At 42.3% G+C, this 15,854-nt stretch overlaps 1 protein-coding gene across 6 annotated transcripts in view; it reads right to left on the bottom strand.

The window, feature by feature from the left end:
• LOC126457360 (schwannomin-interacting protein 1 homolog) overlaps positions 1-15,854 on the bottom strand; it is a 1,975,729-nt gene that overhangs the window by 536,723 nt on the left and 1,423,152 nt on the right. For all 6 annotated transcript variants that reach the window (XM_050093596.1, XM_050093598.1, XM_050093593.1 and 3 more), the window contains one exon: positions 12,502-12,588. In XM_050093596.1, coding sequence (XP_049949553.1) covers positions 12,502-12,588 — 87 coding nt within the window. The remainder of the gene's footprint in view (positions 1-12,501; positions 12,589-15,854) is intronic.

Raw genomic sequence — 15,854 nt, 5'->3', positions numbered from 1 at the left:
ATCGGATTATGCTGGAGTTCAATATGGTGTTTCGCCACCCTTAGCCTTGATTACAACTTCCACTCTCGCAGGCATACGTTCAATCAGGTGCTGGAAGATTTCTTGGGGAATGGCAGCGCATTCAGAATGTGTGAATTGCTAAGGGACCAAACTGCTGAGGTCATCGTTCCCTAGACTTAAACACTAGTTAAACAAACATACTCTAACTTATGTTAAGAACAACACGCACACACCCATGCCCGAGGTAGGACTCGAACCTCCTGCCGCGCAATCCGTCGCATGGCGCCTCTAACCGCGCGGCCACTGCGCGCGGCGGCAGCCCATTCTTCACGGAGTGCTGCACTGAGGAGAGGTATCGATGTCGGTCGGTGAGGCCTGGCACGAAGTCGGCGTTCCGAAACGTCCCAAAGGTGTTCTAAAGGATTCAGGTCAGGACTCTGTGCAGGCCAGTCCATTACAGGGACGTTATTGTCGCGTAACCACTCCGCCACAGGCCGTGCATTATGAACAGATGCTCGATCGTGTTGAAAGATGCAATCGCCATCCCCGAATTGCTCTTCAACAGTGGGTAGCAAGAAGGTGCTTAAAACACCAATGTAGGCCTGTGCTGTGATAGTGCCACGCAAAACAACAAGGGGTGCAAGCCCTCTCGATGAAAAACACTACCACAACACCATCGCCTCCGGATTTTACTGTTGGCACTACACACGCTGGCAGATGACGTTCACCGGGTGTTCGCCATACCCGGACACTGCCATCGGATGGCCACATTGTGTACCGTGATTCGTTACTCCACACAACATTTTTCCACTGTTCAATCGTCCAATGTTTACGCTCCTCTCACCAAATAAGGAGTCGTTTGGCATTTACCGGCGTGATGTGTGGCTTATGAGCTCGTCCATGAAATCCAAGTTTTCTCACCTCCCGCCTAACTGTCATAGAATTTGCAATGGGTCCTGATGCAGTTTGGAATTCCCGTGTGATAGTCTGGATAGAAGTCTGCCTATTACACATTACGATCATCTTAAATTGTCGGCAGTCTCTGTCGGTCAACAGACGAGGTGGGCCTGTACGCTTTTGTGCTGTTCGTGTTCCTTCACAGTCCCACTTTACTATCACATCGGAAACAGTGGACCTAGGGGTGTTTAGGAATGTGGACATCTCGCCTGCAGACGAATGACACAAGTGACACACCATCACCTGACCACGTTCGAGGTCCGTGAGTTCCAGTAGGTGGCAGCATAATGCACGTAATGAGGAAAACTTAGTGTTTGAGTGTGTCCGGATACTTTTGATCACATAGTGTATTTATAAACCAACTGGAACTCCATAAATTAAGAGCAAAGAAAATTAATTGAGTGACCCTCTTCATTGTAGGAATCATTATTTCATTTTTGTTTTAGTCTCTAGGTTAGTGGAATATTCATATGAAAGTTATCGGGGAGCAGTTGTCAGAACAGACTGTTAAGTGTGTTCTCTAAATTATCATAATATTCGTATGAGAAATGTCAAGTAGCAATTGTTAGAACAGTTTGATACCTTAAGAGTAAATCAGAAAATGACTAATCATTCTAGTGGAGGACTCAGTGACAGAAGGTCCTTAAATGATAACAAATTTTAAAAGACTAGCTTGGAGTGGCGTTTACACACGATGCACAGCAACATCTGGGAATACGAATGTGACGGCACAGATAGACAGACGGTGCCAGAATGTTTGGAGGCCATCCGGATGCTGCTGATTCGCTAAGTCAAACTAACCAAATATCATTAACAGTCTTCGTGATCAGTCAGATTGTTACTGAAAGCTACTCAACAGTGTGTGGACAGTTTTAGCATTACTTGTATCCAACACTCAACACGATCCCATCTTGTGGTAGTTAATGCTGAGCACGTCTCGTTACACTGATTTATTTGGTAGGTAGTAATAACAGCCTACTTTTTGTAAAAGATTTGTGTTTTACGTATGGAGACCATCCATATGCTGCTGATTCATTAAGTCAAATTAATCAAAAATCATTAACAGTGGCGTGGTCAATCAGATTATTACTGCAAGTGTCTCAACAGTGTGTGAACAGCTTTAGCACTTTTTGTATCCGACACACAGCACGGTCTCATCTTACGATAGTTAATGCTGAGCGCGTCTTGTTGCACTGATTTATTTGGTAGGTAACGGTAACAGTCTACTTTTTGTGAAAGATTTGTGTGTTCATGTGTTTCAGCCATAACGTATTACCACATCATATAAATATTCATGTACTGTATAGTTTTTGATCTGATGATAACAATAGCGAAACGAAGTAATAAATGAGGAAATGTATTAAGATATCTAGATAGTTTTGTTCACAAAACATGGTGTTGCGTCACGTATTTTCAATCTTAATGTTAATGTAGCATCAGTATTAAGATTGAAACCATGTTACCCGATACTGTGTGTTAAGTCCTTTATACGATGTTCTAATGATCGGCTAAGCCCGAAGCGTGGGAACAAGTAAGTCGTTGACAACAAGTGGACTGGTGTTGGCGACCAAATAAAGCGGTGAGAAACCACTTGCTCAGTATTCACAGAACGTTGGTAGGGTTCTTGCATGACTCTTTGCCGCAACTGATACTTATGGTTGTTAATCACAGCAATACAACGTTGCTTACAATTTAATATTTTTCACACCTGGCTGTCATCTCGCTGTAGAGGCGATGAACAAGAGTAACCGGTTATCGCATTACGAAGCAAAAAAATGGCTCTGAGCACTATGGGACTCAACTGCTGAGGTCATTAGTCCCCTAGAACTTAGAACTAGTTAAACCTAACTAACCTAAGGACATCACAAACATTCATGCCCGAGGCAGGATTCGAACCTGCGACCGTAGCGGTCTTGCGGTTCCAGACTGCAGCGCCTTTAACCGCACGGCCACTTCGGCCGGCTATTACGAAGCACTCGCCTTACGAATCCCATTCTGGCTTTCTCATAAATTAATCCTAAATGCCTATTTATGTTGTGTTATGTGAATATATTTCCCCTTTTTAACTTTGTTGAACAGGTGTTGTAAGGAAGGCTTGCCACTCGACACGAACAAAATTGCTAGATCTCAGCCATTGAACTGTTCGTGTTGTACAAAACTTGTAAAAAAGCCTATATACTACTGTAAAGGGTTAATAATGCCTTAAAAATAGTTGTCTAGACTACTCAGTTACCTTCAGATGTTATCGATCCGCTCCTTTTTAACTGAAAAAATTGGGGTCGCACAAAACGAGCAAAAGCTGCACGTTAGGTAGACATACCAACTATTTTCCTCGCGGCCTGTGACTTTAGTCTCCTTAGGAAGTTTGAGGTCATGGTTGCCTCCGTTGACGAAGTCTTGGTGTGTCTGCTGCAATGTATGGCAATCCAAATGCTGCCCGTCATTGTTGCCATACATTCACAATTTTTTAACAGTTGTGCATACTGGTAGATCTCAGCTGCTGATCCGTTTGAAATAGATAATTACTTTCAATTATACAACTTAACACAACATGCGTAAAGACAACCTTCAGCTCACATGGTTTCTCATTTAACTAGTGATTTATTTGCGCGGTTTAGGGTACAAATAATAATTTTGCGTAATAACGAACACAAATATTGCTCACAAAGGAGTTAAGTCTTTTGTTGCTCTTTGCGGAAGACCATATAAGGCGAATTTCAAAGGACGCCTCTTGCAGTTAGTATCACATTCAGTAATCTGATTTCACTAATGTAAATCTCAATTATTGTGCTGTAAATATGTTTAATGACAACAAAATTCATCGTTGTGGTAAGTAAGCTAAATTTCTACAATCGTCTGTTAACAACTGAAACAAGAGCCACTGTTCAGATTATATCTGTTATGATTAGTTTAATGATCAGTTCGCTGCAGTATTTCTTTTACAGTTCTGAGTTGTCCGACTAATAGTTATTTGAATGATAGGTGTTGTAGTGAGTCGGGATAGGATGACGTTGGGGTCCTATGTCACAGATGACAAAACTAATGCTTCCTTATTAGTTATATTGTTTCAATGGCAACTAAATTCTCACTTCGTGGACTATAGTCTTATACGCGTTTTCTATTATGAGACAACTCACAGCTGATCATTCTATTGTCTCAAAAAGCAAAAATTTGACAGATTAAAATTCTATCCAGGTTTGCTAAAATGAGGAACTTTTAGATGCTGTATTGAGATTACAGAGGAGAGTTCCTGAGTCCAACGTGTCTACAGCAACTGAAGTGTCGGTGTTTACTTTTTACTGTTAGCTCCTTCTCCATAAAAGTTTCCAGTAGCATAATGCAATTTTTTAGATTCCTTTCCGTCTGTGATACACTTCCGTTTCTTGGCAAAAAAAGTTTCCGGAAGTTTAGAGGCTAGCCACCATCGATGTTTTACAAGCCTAGAAATAAGGTTATAATAACTCTACCGAAGGACTGGCTCATTCCGAAAATTGTACATGTGAGCATTCATATTAGACAATTATCGTGACGTAAATAATTCTTCATTACACAGCTAAGCATATAAACACACAATAAAACAGTTGCACAAAAATGGCTCTGAGCACTATGGGACTTAACATCTGAGGTCATCAGTCCCCTTGAACTTAGAACTACTTAAACCTAACTAACCTAAGGAGATAACACACATAGATGCCCGAGGCAGGACTCGAACCTGCGACCGTAGCGGTCGCGTGGTTCCAGACTGAAGCGCCTAGAACCGCTCGGTCACACCGGCCGGCAGTTGCACAAATTAGATGATCTTTTACTTAGATTTACGTTTCTACGGTATTATACATATTCAGATACTTATAATTATCTGGTCGAATCTATGTAAAACTTAAGTTTGTGCCCAGCAGCCCAGATGTCCACTAAAGTTTGGGTAGCAGCACTATGTGAGATTCTGACAGCCATACAAAAATATGTTCCTGATGTTGGAAAAGTTGAGACTTGGAAACATCACAAAGTTGTTTGGCAAGTCTGTGACCGTCGACTTACTTTCGGTACTGAAGCTGAATTAGGCTTCCAAATTCATAGGGTATGTTTTGCGATTTTGTTGAAAATTTCCAAATATTTCTTACCTAACAAGTGAAAAATGACGAAGTTCAATTTTTCAACAACAAGGAGATAATTTTACTCGCAAATTACAATAATGTCTCTTATCTTTCACTTTGTGAGCAATCTGTTATTCTAACTGTCTTAGCTGCTAGTACAGCATTAAGAGAACGTTCCCGACATCGACGCCTACCTTCTTAGGAACTTTTAAGTCAGCTATTTTCAATATTTTTTGAATAATGAGTTGAATAGTTGGCTGGTCGTCACACGTAATATTCTCTTATACTGTTCACTTAATTTTCGGAAAAAAGGACAATACCTAGTCAGAAAATCTGAAGATAAGGAGCCGGTAACCTAGGTACAAATCTACAACTATTGCTCTACATTTATCTATGTGTCGGCAAAGCGGAGCGTTTTACCCAACTACAGACTGAGTAAATACGCTAAAATTACCAAAAAGCCACGAATTATCAGTCCTGATTAGCCAAGAATGGCTTTCTGTTATTTAATCTGTAGGTTCCATTGAATTAACTAAAAATGGTAGAAAGGTTTCTTGACATTTGGATTATGACGCAGTATAAAAAGATAGAAACACTAAACACTTCTTGCTTTTGGGTCAAAATTCCAGGGTTATCGGCTAATAGTTACTCGTGTGTCGTATGATACTGAAGAAAATTCATTAGTACTCTGGCAACGATGATTCAGATATTGTGTGAGTAGACATAGTTGACTGCTTTGCGAATGCCGATTTACTTCGTAAAATTTCATCTAGAAGCCTACGGGAACGAGTAGGTTGAAAAGGGGTTCTGCCTGATCAGTTAATTATTCGTAGCTGAAATACGATTTCTCTTAACAATGGAACGAGTTGCGAGAGCTTCAGTGAATTGAACCAGCTATGAGCTGAGGGTACGTTACCTGGGTTCATCCCGCTGTATACAGCTGTTAATGATAAGATGCTACTTTTGATGTCTGTCCTCAAGTTGATATGAGTGTTTCCCGTGATATCAAGTGAACTATTCAAGTATTCACAATGAGAGTTACTTGAGCTTAGTAGAGTAGTGCTATTGTGAGAAAAGACATATGAGTGATAGAAATGTCAATTAAACTGTACCTACTGCGCAGAAAGGCGAAAAGGATCATAAACAAATTTGGGGGTTGGTTTTCGTTGCGGAACCTAAGAGGCGGTAGTTACACCTCGTCGAGGGTAGAATAGAGGCCCTTGCGCTCTGAGGGACATGTTAATTACTTTCGGTAGTGTACCAGACCCATAAGACTGAAATTTGAGATCCATAGAGAATTGCAGAGTTTGTTTCGAGTGCAGAAAGACGGCAACACTTCAACTTATGTTTCTGTGTGTGGAATCATAATTTATGAGAAATCCACTATGGAAGTTGAGGATGGGTGGAGTATTAGGGACATATGAGGTGTATGAAGTTGTGATAGTCTGTTACTCTTGTTTGCGGCGTTACAGTCACAGCGTGCCGTACTTTAAAGTCCTGTGTGTTGTATGCTGGTAGGAGGGAAGATTTGGTACACCGAGGGACTTCTCGTCCATTTAGGCGATGACGAACCAATGCCACGAAAGTTGTTGGCATTTTGTGTGACGTGAGGACTCACCCCCAGTTTAGTTAGACGGAGGTTTTAATGTGGTTTTTGTTAGATGACTCATCTTTTTGGTTCCACGATCAACCAGCCTTCTTACTGACTTTTCATTAATTCCTTTAATATATGACACGGGTGTGACTAGATCTACTGGGAAATTTATGCGGCATTTACTATTGCTCTCGCTGTTGTTGTACGGCCTTAGCTTTCCGTTTTAACAAAAATACCTCTCATTCACCATTATCACGATCTCGTAAACGTATCGATCGATCCATCTGTCCATCCATCTTGTTTACCGCTCTCAAAATAGGGCATGTGTCTGTTACGGAGAAATTAAATGGTCTAAAGAAAGGTGTAAAGATTGGGCATATTGTTGTGATAAACTACAATGTGATAGACTTGTATTATGTGCGGGATACAAAGGTGTTGATGCTGTTCACCCACTACTGAGCAAATCTTTTAACATCAGGAATTTAGTCTGAGAATCTGATTGACATCAAGCGCTGTTGAAGGCTGTTTGTAGTCAGCTTGACGAGGAATACTATAAATAATGATATTTGGTAGTCAGATTTAATTGATCAGCAGCTTCTGAATAGCCTCCACACATTCCAGCTCCTTCCCTGTTCATCTATAATGTCGCATTCGTATCCCCAGATGTTGGTGAGGGTCGCTGAGTGTAAACGCCACTCCAAGCTACTTTTAAAATTATTTTTCTTCATTTAAGGAATTTCTTACATACTTCGAGACAAAAACAAATATGAAATAATGACGGCTATGTGAAGAGGGCTGTCAAATGAATTTTTCCCTGCTATTAATTTTTGGTTTTTCGACTGACTTACACAAGTTTTCTTAGGCCTATAGTATTTCAGGTATTTGTCAGTTTGGCGGCGGTTTCCACTGTCTCTGAAGCGTAACGTTCACTCTTGGATTGCTAGGCCGCTGAAGAAGCACGTCGGCTGGGAAACGTATTCTTTCGTGATGCGAGAATGATGGAGACTTGACAACACTGTAAATTAAGAGTGGCAGCCTTGTGTCAATCGAGATACTTGGTGAGGAGATACAGCTTTATCCTGCTAAATTCATTTGATAATTTCTTAATATTTCAATTAAGAATTCTGAAGGCATTTCACTTATAGTGTGTCATCTACTTATCGAATACATGAATTTAGTCCATGTAAGTCACTTCACGCAGACACTACTGCCGATACCGTCTTTTTCTTTGCAAATTATCTGTCTTAGCCATCAGTAGGAGACTAAGGAGCACTGAATGCTGCCTGTGGTTGCTAGGCCCGTGGAAACATCGCCACGCTGTAAAGCCAAGGCTGTACTGGGTGTAGGTTTAAGTCTCGTGGAAGAACAGCATTTTATCTTTTACGTGTCAGGGCTACAGCCGTTGTGCATCCTGAACGTGGCAAATAATTCATTTTAGAAAGATCCTACATGAAGCGAGAAAAGTATTTTCTGGCAAGATTTCTTCGATAGCACTCACTCCATACAAGGCACAATTGTTCGAGGTTCCTCCACATTTCTCACACCAATTTCTAAATACAAAGAGAACAGCATTTTATCTTTTACGTGTCAGGGCTACAGCCGTTGTGCATCCTGAACGTGGCAAATAATTCATTTTAGAAAGATCCTACATGAAGCGAGAAAAGTATTTTCTGGCAAGATTTCTTCGATAGCACTCACTCCATACAAGGCACAATTGTTCGACGTTCCTCCATATTTCTCACACCAATTTCTAAATCCAAAGCGAACAAAAAGTTGCAAATGTTAAACTTTTTCCGTCTAACGCTCCATTTTTAACTCATAAGCCGAATGGAGTGGCCGAGCGGTTCTAGACGCTACAGTCTGGAACCACGCGATCGCTACGGTCGCAGGTTCAAATCCTGCCTCGGGCATGGATGTGTGCGATATCCTTAGGTTAGTTAGGAATAAGTAGTTCTAAGTTCTGGGGGACTGATGACCTCAGAAGTTAAGTCCTATAGTGCTCAGAGCCATTTGAACGATTTTTAACTCAAACAGTGCTACTCATAACCTTCAAATACGCATCGTTCAAGATCTTAATGCAAGAAAAGTACTAGAACCATGCCCCTGCCTCCCCAAATGATATTGATAAATACGCTTATAGCAACCTACGTACGAACACGCCAAACAAACCCGCCACGAATCACGCACCACCTCCTTTTTCCGGATAAATTTTGTCCACAATTGTAGATTACATACTTAATACTCTTCACGTCATATGTCGCATGAGCACTGGCTACAACATTGTTGTTACTTAGCTGTACACTCAGTTTGCCGAAAATATTTCTTTTGCACTGTGCGACGTTAACCGCGAACCGGTAGTGCACGTGAGTAGCTCAAGTGAAAGGCAACAACTACGAAATCTTCTGCATCCTAGAGTATTGGCTGTTTGTGCAGATGACCGTTACGTGATTTTATTTCAATGGTTACAATATCAAGTCGAATACACACATTAGATAGCCGAGGGCGCGGTAGCGTTCTCGCTTCCCGCACTCGGGTTTCCGGGTTCGATTCCCGGCGGGGTCAGGGATTTTCTCTGCCTCGTGATGACTGGGTGTTGTGTGATGTCCTTAGTTAGGTTTAAGTAGTTCTAAGTTCTAGGGGACTGATGACCATAGATGTTAAGTCCCATAGTGCTCAGAGCCATTTGAACCATTTTTGATAGCCGAGGCATTTGGTAAACGGTGATTCATAAACGAATGTATTAAACACGCTGTAAACCACTCTAGGGATTTCTGGTGTCAGAAGTCACATCAAGTGTGGAGCATCTGCAGTGCGACAAAGTCATTACCAAGCCACACATGGTGGATTCATGGTAGTTTTGTATATTTAAGATGTGGATTCTACTCACACTTCCGGCAACTGTTGTTAATAGGCATAAACAGATCCTACTCTCCTCTGCTAGCTGCAAGTGCTGGAAGTAAGACTGCCCCGTGGTTCAAAATTCACATAAAACGCTGTGTTCCTTCGCTACCGACTGCTCAAGTTGGGCCATGAGCCGTGCGGAGTGGCAGAGCGGTTTAGGGCGCCATGTCACGGATTGCGCGGCCCCTCCTGCCGGAGGTTCGAGTTCTCCCTCGGGCAAGGGTGTGTGTGTTGTTCTTAGCATAAGTTAGTTTAAGTAGTTTGTAAGTCTAGGGGCCGATGACCTCAACAGTTGGTCCCTTAGGAATTCACACTCATTTGAACATTTGGGCCATGACAGAGGGGGAGGTGTCAGCGTGTAGAAACTCTGTCACCAGTAATCTTTCTTACACTTGTAACTTTATTTTAGTTAATGAACCAAACGCCATACAGTGCCACAGAACAGTTACTCCATCTTTTATTTGACCCTGAGATGATGAGTGCATTTATTCGCAGCTGAGATTTGAGCTCGGGTCTCCCTGCCGCAGTGTAATGGTGATATAGTTCCATTAACTCTTTGCCTGTTCAAGATTCCAAAGTACTCGGTGTCTCCACGTAGGGAGTGTGTGAGTTCGTATCCTGGTTCAGGATAAAAAATTTCATCATGTCGTTTCAAGCTCTAAAAATAGCAGATATAACTGCTGACGGGAAATAATTTCGATTTTTAACTTCTCTTCATTCATTGTCCATAATAACGATGTAAGGCGGTTTCGACTCCCAGTTAAGACACAGAAATTTTTCGTCACATCATTTCAAGTTCATAAATACCACTCCTAGCTGCTGGTCAAAAAGAACTCGACAGTTAACGTGTCTTTGTGCGTAGTTTAGTCAACAACGATTTGGTCGGTGTTCGTTTCCCGATCACCACTGAATTCTCAGTCACGCTATTTTTAGTTCAAACATGCGCAGTTCTTGCTACTGGTCAATGAACCCCGTACAGGATGTCTCAGGGGCAATGGTCAATAAGCGGGAATATTACAGAAACGATCATTCGAAGCAAAAAAGTCTAATAAATATGGACTCAAAAATGCAAAACCTGAAGAGGCATATGCGCTTCCTCATCTTCCTTACTGTGATACAGATCTCTTCTACTGAATGTTCTTTGCTTTCTATATTTTGAAAGGTGCTAGTATGAACCAAAAGAAGAAAAATGTCTACGGTGAGCAAGGTCTATATAGAGCATACCTTAAGAATCATGAACACTTGCTCATCTTCGTTTCTCCACAGCACATCTATTCTACTTTTCTACTTTAACGTCCATTTTCGCTGAACGATAACGGCGATAAATGTCGGGTTCGAATCCTGGGAAGGCAAAAATTCAGACATCACGCTACTACTAAAAAAAATCGTTAACTACTATTTGATTGTGCTTACTCAACAATCTGATTACGTGCTGGGTTCAAACTCCCGCCCATCATGAAACTTTACGTCTTGTCATTTCAAGTTTGTTGCATGTGCATTAAACCGTATTTAACATCTTTGGTGGTTAGTTAAGAGGTACAAAAGTTGCCGGATAGGAGTCCCGGTCCAGCCTAACGATTTTCGCAATGTAATTCCAAGTTCAGATTTACTAGCTGGTATTAGCGATAATGAAGTGTATCATATATCTTTATGCATAGTCAGCAATGAACATCAGTCTTGTGTTCTAGTTTCGGTCAGGCACGAACGCCTTGCATAGCCTATAGATATCGCGTTTAGACCTATATTCAGAACAAAACAGTTGGTCATATATTTTAAAGTTCAAACATAAGCGCAACTCGCTGCTAATGGTTTTTAATGTCACTTTCTGGTAGCTAGGAGAATTACGAATAGGTAGCCACCATGAATACAGTGAGATTATTAGTGACACGTTGTTGTTGATGAAGTTTCCATATAGCACATGATGCCGTTTATCGCGGTTATCTAGCTGGTTATTTCATGAACCATGTTAAGTCCCATAGTGCTCAGAGCCATTTGAGCCATTTCATGAACCAGCTTATGCATACTACGGTTAACAGGCGCGTGGAAAGCCTTTCAGATAGCAAGAATGCTTTGATTTGTCATCGAATTTTGGGAGTCCTGATATCCATTGAAAATATCTTATTCGCAAATAAATTTAGTTTTGGGAAAAGTTTGCGGAATGCTTTGTGTGGTTGAGTTACAGGTATTCGCTGTCTCAGACACTAATGATAGTGGTAAAATTTTAGATGTGTAACTTGCTGTAATAAATCTGAGTTTACAAGCATTTAGGACTTCTCATCTGTAATAAGGAACTCCCTGAGATTGGAAATATGGCGGTATTTGTTTACAATTGGAGTAATGGCCATACAGACCAGTGTTTTAGTGGTCAGTTGTGGTAACAATTTTGCGTAGTCAAACGACTGTACCAGAAAGCAATTAGAGAAGCTACAAGACAGTTACGTTAGTGTCTGTGTGAAAATCAGTCGGAACGCAATTCACGTCTTTCGGATTCTTTTGCACATAACGGCACATGACAGTACGTCGAATGTTACCGATTCTTCCTGGAACGTACGCTCTCTAAATTGTAACAGTAAATCTTTTGTGCCGTCTGCCACTAGAGTCTGTGAGTGTCCTTTTGGCGATGTCGTGGTTACTGGACGAATCCGTGACGAAATACGCAGATCTTCTCATGTTCATCTGTATCTACTCTTTTAATCGTATCAGCGTCCCAGAGAGACGAGAAATGGTAACGAACTGACGGAAAGCGGTTTCATAAATTACCTCTTTTGTGGACGAATAATTACACTTCCTCAAGAAATCATTCGTTTTTTAGATCTGGTGAAGATTAAAAATCTACCTACCATGTAACGGAACCGTCCAGCGAAAATTGCCCCCTTGCTGTGTTATGCTATTGATTCGTGTTGAGACGCCGTACGCCAGCTGAGAAGCGCAGTGCGTGGGTGGGCGCGGCGTGCTCACCTGTTGATGAGGTGGTGGGCGGCGTCGGCCGCCGTGGCCGCGGTGTTCCGGTTGCGGTCCCTGTGCGGCAGCTGCGACGCGTTACGGCTGCAACACACGGGGAGGGCGGTGTCAGTGGCAGCGACAGTGGTAACTAGTATTCACTACACGTGCCATTACAAACCTAAACAGCTCCGGGTGTCGGCGCTACGAAACATTCTGGAAGGGCACGAATTTCTCCCACTAGTGAATTCACTCACATCAACCAAATATCTAGGTTCTTACCTTACAGATTGATACCAGCTGGTTCAAACACATAATTGCGGTCTAAGGCGCTGCAGTCATGGACTGTGCGGCTGATCACGGTGGAGGTTCGAGTCCTCCCTCGGGCATGGGTGTGTATGTTTGTCCTTAGGATAATTTAGGTTAAGTAGTGTGTAAGCTTAGCGACTGATGACCTTAGCAGTTAAGGCCCATAAGATTTCACACACATTTGAACAAACACATAATTATAAATAGAGTGTATGGTGATCTTCATCTGAAGAATTCTGAAAACGAGTAAGTGATGTGCATATGCGGTGCATACATTTCATAAGAAACGCAGTTGAGAAGAATTTTGCATCACCAGTCAATGCTCCTAAGACAGTGTTCAACTAAGTCACCACGGCTGATTAGGACAAAATCACAGGGGAAAAATCTGTGAATAATCTGCCAGTAGTCTGTAAGTAACGTCACAGACAGAGCCATACGCTGCGGACTGCTAGCCACGGAGGGAGGGGGGGGGGGGAGGGAAGTGAGGGGGGGGGGGGGGGGGCGTTTGGCGCCGGAACCTCATACAGGGACTTCCGATAACAGAACCTTGGTCCAATGACAGGCGACTTTGTTTTAGTTTCGTAGTAAACTGTAGCTGGTTTCATCGCGTTGTGTTTCTGATTACGACTTCTTGTGTGTATTGTACTCTCTAGATTGGATTGTTACGTTGTACTGCTACTAGGGTAATCCCAAAAGTAAGGTCTCCTATTTTTTATAAGTACAGAACTGTTTCTGTGGCAGTTGGTCACACTGTTATGAAGAGTGGTTCACGCGCTCAGGCGTTCAGTCTTGACTTGGAAGCCGTTGAGAATGGAGCTCCCGTTGGATGTTACCGTCAAGTGCGAATTGCGCGCAGTTATTCGGTTTTTGAACGCTAAGGGCACTGCGCCGATTGAAATCCATCGCCAATTGACGGAAGTGTATGGTGAGTCGTGCATGGGTGACAAAAATGTTCGTAAATAGTGTAGAGAGTTTGCAGCTGGTCGGACCGAAATTCACGACGGACAAAGAAGCGGGAGACCGTCAATTTCTGGCGAAACAGTGTTGAAGGTTGAGCAAAGCATGCGTGAAGATCGGCGGATCACCCTGGATGATTTCTGCACGTTGGTTCCTGAGGTTTCCCGAAGCACCACTCACAGAATTTTAACGGAAACATTGAACTACCGGAAGGTGTTCGCAAGATGAGTGCCACGCATGCTGACTGCAGACCACATGCTGCAACGAGTTGATGCTTCTCACGCATTTCTTCACCGCCTTGCAGCCGGACAGGACAACTTCATGGACTCAATTGTCACGGGTGACGAAACCTGGGCATACCACTTTACACCTGAGACCAAGCAACAATCACGCCAGTGGCGGCATCCTTCTTCGCAGCATGGCGGCGAGCTGGTATGACATGGGCGTACAAAAACTGCCACAGCGTCTACAAAAATGCATCGACAGAAATGGTGATTATTGTCGAAAAGTAGCTAAATGTTCAAGCTGTAAACTGATGTAAACCATTGTAGAAATAAACAGGTCTATCTATTTATAAAAAATAGGAGACCTTACTTTTGGGATTACCCTCGTATTCTGCTTGATCTTTGCTCGCATTTGTAATACTGTGTGAACTAAATCACACCATATGTTATTGACGTCTAATTCCATTATTGTCAATATACTTTGGATAAATGGACGGATGTTGGATCGGCAACTGCTAAGGTCACGAGATAGGTTCTTCTGTAATTTTATCATTACTGTATGGAGTAAAAGTGAAGATATTAGTTGGAATTAATCATCACAGTATATGTTACACCATATAGAAAATGTTGTGTTATGATATGGGCGTACAAGGTTCGAATCGTTTGCACGGAAGATGGTCACACAGTGATCGAGATCGATTTGTAAAATAAAGCACTTCAATGTTTACGACCGACGCTGCCACTTATCTCAAGTATGTATGTTATCGTTTTATATAAAACAGAAGCTGGGCTCGTCACTTGGGGTTCTATGGACTCGTGTTTATTTGTTCTTCCTGTGTGAACTGCTAGTTTTAAATGCATTGTAAGTACATTCCTCGTATTCTAATCTATTTTTGTTTTCATCTGTTTTCCATACTTTCTTGCATTTAATAAGAACTCTGTGTTAGCAGCTTTTAACAGAAGTGATATTCAACTTTATTGCATCTTGTCACTGGATGTGTATCTAATCCCGCTTGGATTGGTGTTGCATCTTGCCACCGAGCATGCTTTTAGTGACTAGAGCTTTCTTCCTTGCAAATGCTAAGAATGCACCAGCAGTTACGCAGATGTGTTAGCACATTATTAACTGATATTACAAACTATACGTTTTAGCAGAAATCAATGTACAAGAATCATACTCTCACTCCCCCACTAAACGCGAGAAAGTACGGAAAACGGATCCAAACCAAGATAAAGCAGAACACGAGCAATGTACTACAACGCATTTACTTCGAGCAGATCAAACACAGATTCGTTAACAGTTACAAATACCCACTGACCAGCTAAACATTATGACCACAGCTCAACGCGAAGTTGGATGTCGCCTGGTGGGCGTTGCAAGGACGTCACACGCTAAGGAAAGTATGAAAGCGGAAAAGAGACAGATGGGGGATTACCCTGTCGAAACTATGGCCTGCAAACGGGGAAATCCACTTAGATAAGAGACACTGAAGGAAGATTATTATTACGTAGAGCCTGTGAACGTGTATCTCGAAAACGGCGAAGCTGGTCGAATGTTCACGTGGTACTGTCGTGAGCCTCTGCGGAAACTGGTAGAAGAACAGTAAAACTACCGCTAGGCATTAAGTGGTTAGACGTCCAGGACTCTTCACAGAACTTTGACAGTGGATCACTGGAAACGTGTCGGTTCTTCGGATGCATCATGTTTCTTGCTACACAACGTCGATGGTTGTCTCCGCTAATGCCGTCATCGAGGCGAAGGGCGGGTCCAAACATGCATTGCGCCGAGGGCACGGGTTAGTGGGAGCAGTATTATGGTGTGGTAAACATTCTCCTGCGGCTGCATGGAACTTTTGATAGTAATCGAAAACATACTGACAG

Source organism: Schistocerca serialis, chromosome 2, assembly GCF_023864345.2.
Source record: "Schistocerca serialis cubense isolate TAMUIC-IGC-003099 chromosome 2, iqSchSeri2.2, whole genome shotgun sequence".
In the NCBI taxonomy this organism is placed as follows: domain Eukaryota; kingdom Metazoa; phylum Arthropoda; class Insecta; order Orthoptera; family Acrididae; genus Schistocerca; species Schistocerca serialis.
Note: the sequence above shows the minus strand (reverse complement) of the source record. Positions and strands in the feature narration are given on the sequence as shown.